The 2,500-nt window shown below is 35.4% G+C and overlaps 1 protein-coding gene across 1 annotated transcript in view; it reads left to right on the top strand.

The window, feature by feature from the left end:
- The window catches only part of LOC122265058 (SREBP regulating gene protein), a 4,406-nt gene that overhangs the window by 60 nt on the left and 1,846 nt on the right, over positions 1 to 2,500 (top strand). Inside the window, exons 1-2 of the mRNA XM_043034210.2 lie at positions 1 to 187; positions 1,326 to 1,476. The exon at positions 1 to 187 is cut by the window's left edge and continues 60 nt beyond it. Coding sequence (XP_042890144.1) covers positions 62 to 187; positions 1,326 to 1,476 — 277 coding nt within the window. The 5' untranslated portion in view covers positions 1 to 61. The remainder of the gene's footprint in view (positions 188 to 1,325; positions 1,477 to 2,500) is intronic.

Below are 2,500 nucleotides of genomic sequence, written 5' to 3'. Positions count from 1 at the left end.
TCGTGTTGGGATGCAAAAGTTAGGCCCCGCAGGATGATTCTAGCCCCATTGATTACATACGATGAAAGATTCGACCCAGGAAATTATGATTACGGCCAAGATAATGAGGATTTTACGGAATAAGTTCTTTTTGACGGTGTTAGTTCTCGTTGGCGTAATTTACTTCGGCCTCTCTCTCTGGACAGACGTAAGTCATTTTCTCTTTTTCATATTTTCAGAACTGGCAGGATTAGTATAGAATAATTTTTGAGTATTGAAGTGATTTTGCTTAGCATATGGAAAGGAAAGAGGGAGTCAATTCCTATGAGATTGGTTGGTCGTCATAGGATGGAATGTTTACTATTCTGCTCTTCTCTTTCCACTCATTCTGTTCTGTTAATATTTTGAGAGTATTTCAATTGATAATTTTATTAAAGCTGAAAGGGTTGAGATGCGGCAGGACAAATGTAATGGTTTCAAAGAACAATTGATTGAGCTTTATCACGATAAGTGTTGTGCACCACGATATATTTGATACGATGTTCACTCCAGATGTACTGTGCCAACCGATATATTGTCCGTATAATGCTATGTTACTAAATATCAAAAAAGATGTATTGGTGGATTCCTCTCACCCTTTACTACATATATATATATAGTCTGCGATTCCATCCCTGCACCCCGCTATCTGTGTCACGATAGTAGGAGAGGGCATGTAGTTTCCCATAATCATAACCTTTCCCATAATCTGCAAGAATGCTTCAATGAAGAGTATTAGCTGAGACTTCTTTGTCTCTTTTGGAATCACACACTGCCACCCCACAGATTAAGATAAATGCAACAAGGCAAATTAGGGAATTTTTCTTGCTGTTGAAAGATTGTTGAGATAGGTGTGTTGAAAGGTAGGGAATATTCCTACTTTGATGGGTATTAAAGTGTCCTCAAATTAATAAAAACAGTTTTCCTGTTATAGCCAAAGGTTGATGCCATTGAGAAGACTTCTTTTAGATATTAGGGACTGTGAAGCCAATGACAGTGAGTTTAAGTCCCTAGAATGTCAAAAATACAATAAAAGACAAATTTAGTTATTGAATTTTGGCTTTATTCTTGTCTGTTTTCATATTTTTCTCTCTGTTTCACCTACTTATTTTTCCAGAGCTTTAACAATTTCCTCATTTTAATTAGATTTAAAGCTAGGAAATGGAATTTTGTGCAAGCAACCATTTTAGAAGTTTTCTGAGATCAATTGTTCTTAGTAATGTTATGTTGAAGTTGGAATTTTTTCCCAGCAGCAAGGGGATTACTATAAATGAGGTTTTGATATAATTTGGTTTTCCTTTTTATAGAGTACTCGCATTCCCGACGAAAATGAAGACGAGGTTGGAGGAAGAGTGGAATTTCGATGGGGGCCAGATTCACCCAATGGAACTTCAAGTGATAAAGTAACAACATGTAGAAATTCCGTGCAAGGGAAGGTTCTCTTGGCAGATGACCAAGGTAAATATGAGGCTAAGTAATTTGTCACTGAAACTGAATATTAAATCATTTTTATCATAGGAACCATTGGCAGACTTTAACCCTTCTGTGATGGGCATGTCTCATGGGATATCTCTTTGGTTCGGTATTTTTCTTGTAGTTGAAATTACAAGCTATTCATTCCTTCATTTGTGTTGCTATGTGTTACTAAATGCCAATTAGTAACAAAGTGCTACTTTACCAAAAATAGTCTTGTATATCATACCTTAAGTCTAGAAAATATTAGAAAACACATACAGCTAATAAAGCCCACCCCAGGCTGTACTTCTTAAGATGTGGCCTGTCCTGGAAGGGTTTAAGGCCTTTGGATAAATGGATTACTGAATGCTTCACTCTGAACTTTACAGGGCACTTATTTAACTACAAAAAGACATGTGTACTGATTTTAGTCATACTGAGGTGAAGACATTATCAACCTGAATCAATATTCCACAGACAGCCAGAAAATTACTAATGTTGTAAAGTATTTTAGTGTACGTTTTGATGCATATATTCCAAAGGTACAACCTATTTTTTCATTTCAAATGAATTAGAGTAGATGGAACAGATTGTTTAGCATGTTTCTGCATCAGATTGTAAATGGGTGTGTTCTTTAGGAGTTAATTCCTAGTAGTTTTTCTAAGGCTTTGTAACAGAAAAGTTAGATAGTGTTAACACAATCATAGATAACTGGATGTATTTATATAAACATCATAAATGTGAAATCAAGAAAAGATATTGATAGTTTGATGTTCATTACTGTGTATTTTGCAGCAGAGGCAAAATTATGTCATATAGAGACTTTTAAAGAATGTGATCTAGTGATTTTGCTATGTGTTTCATGTCAAACCATTTACTATATATTGGAGATGTTGAATGATTTGAAATACAGAGTTTTTGCCAATTGTTGGTTATTGTTGAGATTAACCCATTTATGACTGGGCATATATTTGCCTAAGCCAAGATAACAAGTGCGCACAGCTTCCCACCGAAAGATCTCTCCTGA

The sequence above is a fragment of the Penaeus japonicus genome, unplaced genomic scaffold (genome assembly GCF_977035675.1).
Source record: "Penaeus japonicus unplaced genomic scaffold, GWHDUDI00000001_assembly GWHDUDI00000007, whole genome shotgun sequence".
NCBI lineage: Eukaryota > Metazoa > Arthropoda > Malacostraca > Decapoda > Penaeidae > Penaeus > Penaeus japonicus.
Note: the sequence above shows the minus strand (reverse complement) of the source record. Positions and strands in the feature narration are given on the sequence as shown.